The 1,829-nt window shown below is 31.3% G+C and overlaps 1 protein-coding gene across 1 annotated transcript; it reads right to left on the bottom strand.

Moving 5' to 3' along the window:
• Nucleotides 1-683: 683 nt before the first annotated feature.
• LOC121253533 lies at nucleotides 684-1,130 on the bottom strand. The gene has a single exon (XM_041153535.1). It carries the CDS (start codon nucleotides 1,128-1,130, stop codon nucleotides 684-686), a length of 447 nt encoding a protein of 148 aa, XP_041009469.1.
• Between the last annotated feature and the right edge of the window lie 699 nt (nucleotides 1,131-1,829).

Raw genomic sequence — 1,829 nt, 5'->3', positions numbered from 1 at the left:
CTCACCAATAATATTACGTTTAGTGCCAACTTCATCATGCATAGTTAATAGGCTATTTTCAAAAATAAAATCTAAATTTAATTTATACAAACCATTAATTATGGTCCCAGAGCCTACAAGTGTGGAGTTTTTAAATACAGAAACATTTTAATTCACAAAATTAAATTCAAATCCCAAAGGTACTAATCTAGATATAGAGACCAAGTTTCTAGAAAATGAAGGTACATGAAATGTGTTTTCAAGATCCAAAATATAACTATTATTTAAAATAAGTCTAAAAGTTCCTACAGCCTCGAGATGTGAACGCATCCCAATTCCTGAGTAGATGCCTTGTTTACTTCCCATCGGTTTCTTTAAGCTGAGAAACCCCTGCATGATATTGACAACATGAATTGAAGTACCCGAATCAATCCACCATGTATTATGATGAGAGTCTACAAAATTGGACTCATAACATTCAAGAGAATTGAGATTACCTTTCTTCTCAAGCCATGATTTATACTTTACGCAATCTTTCTTTTTGTGCCATTTTTTCTTGCAGAAGAAGCATGTATCATTGTCTCTATAGCGTTTAAATGCCCTTTTTCCATCCTTCTTCCACTTATTAACACCGACACTTTTGCCTTTCTTCCACTGTCCCTTCATTTGAGTAACAAAATGAGCACTTTCAATATTTTCATGTTTCAATCTTTTTCCTTATGTGTGTTGTAGGAAATCTTAAATTGTCCATATTCTGTAGGAAGAGAGTTGAGTATGAAATGGACAAGGAATGAATCTGATATCTCAATCTCTAAAGACCTTAGTTTGGCCGCAATATCTCTCATTTCCATTATGTGCTTACGCACTCTTCTGGGTTTGACATGCTTCATAACTGATAATTTGTTGGTTAGGGTGCTAGCCAATGCCTTATCAGAACTAACAAATTGCTCTTCAATAGCCTTTATGTAGTCCTTGACTTTATTGCACCGTGGGATTGAACCTCTAATGCTCTTATTCACATGTGACTTGATAAACATTAGATTTAATCGGTTAGACTGCTCCCACCTTTTATAGGTATTTTTATCTACCAATGAACTTGATTCAGTGGGTATAGGTGGTTCATCCACACAAAGTGCCAAGTCCAAGTCCATACACCTTAATGTTAAAAGAACATATTCTTTCCGGTCTAAAAAATTATCCCCATTCAGAATTGGAATATTAGAAGATTCACTATTTAAAAAAGAAGTCATAGTAGCTGCAATAACAGAATCAAGAACATATATCAATGCTTTGAATCAAACAATAACTATAGTTTGAATTGACCACTGTCTAATTCAAAAAAGAAATCTAAATCTCCCTATGGGTAAAGATTGCAATAGGCATAAGATTTGCTTGTATTTTCTTTTTAATAATTACCTCACCTGATATGCTTCATATTTTTTTTTAATAATTACCTCCCGGCCAAGTAATTACTATAATGATTTAATTGCAATATAAAATGCCATTATAACAACATAAAATCAAATATATTAAAATATTATTGTATCTTAAGATGCTGTGGCTATTCTTAATACACAATAATATTTATACGCTAATATGGCATTTCTTTCTTAATAAATTCATACTGATTCACTATGACGTATTCAATTATGACGATATTACGTCAACTAATAATCAAACATCAAGATGATTCAAAATATATTACTAGTTTCTGTACACAAATCTAATTATGAGTCTTTGATTTGTGTAAAGTAAACAAATTAATAACCGTAATTTTGCTGACCATATGGTTAGACAAACACATACACATATATGTGTGTATATATATATATATATATACAATTAAATAT

The sequence above is a fragment of the Juglans microcarpa x Juglans regia genome, chromosome 2S (assembly GCF_004785595.1).
Source record: "Juglans microcarpa x Juglans regia isolate MS1-56 chromosome 2S, Jm3101_v1.0, whole genome shotgun sequence".
In the NCBI taxonomy this organism is placed as follows: Eukaryota; Viridiplantae; Streptophyta; class Magnoliopsida; order Fagales; family Juglandaceae; genus Juglans; species Juglans microcarpa x Juglans regia.
This window is presented reverse-complemented; position numbering and strand designations above follow the sequence as displayed.

Excerpts from the sequence above, each read along its gene's own strand:
- LOC121253533 (XM_041153535.1), bottom strand. The coding sequence starts at position 1,130 with ATGGACTTGGACTTGGCACTTTGTGTGGATGAACCACCTATACCCACT.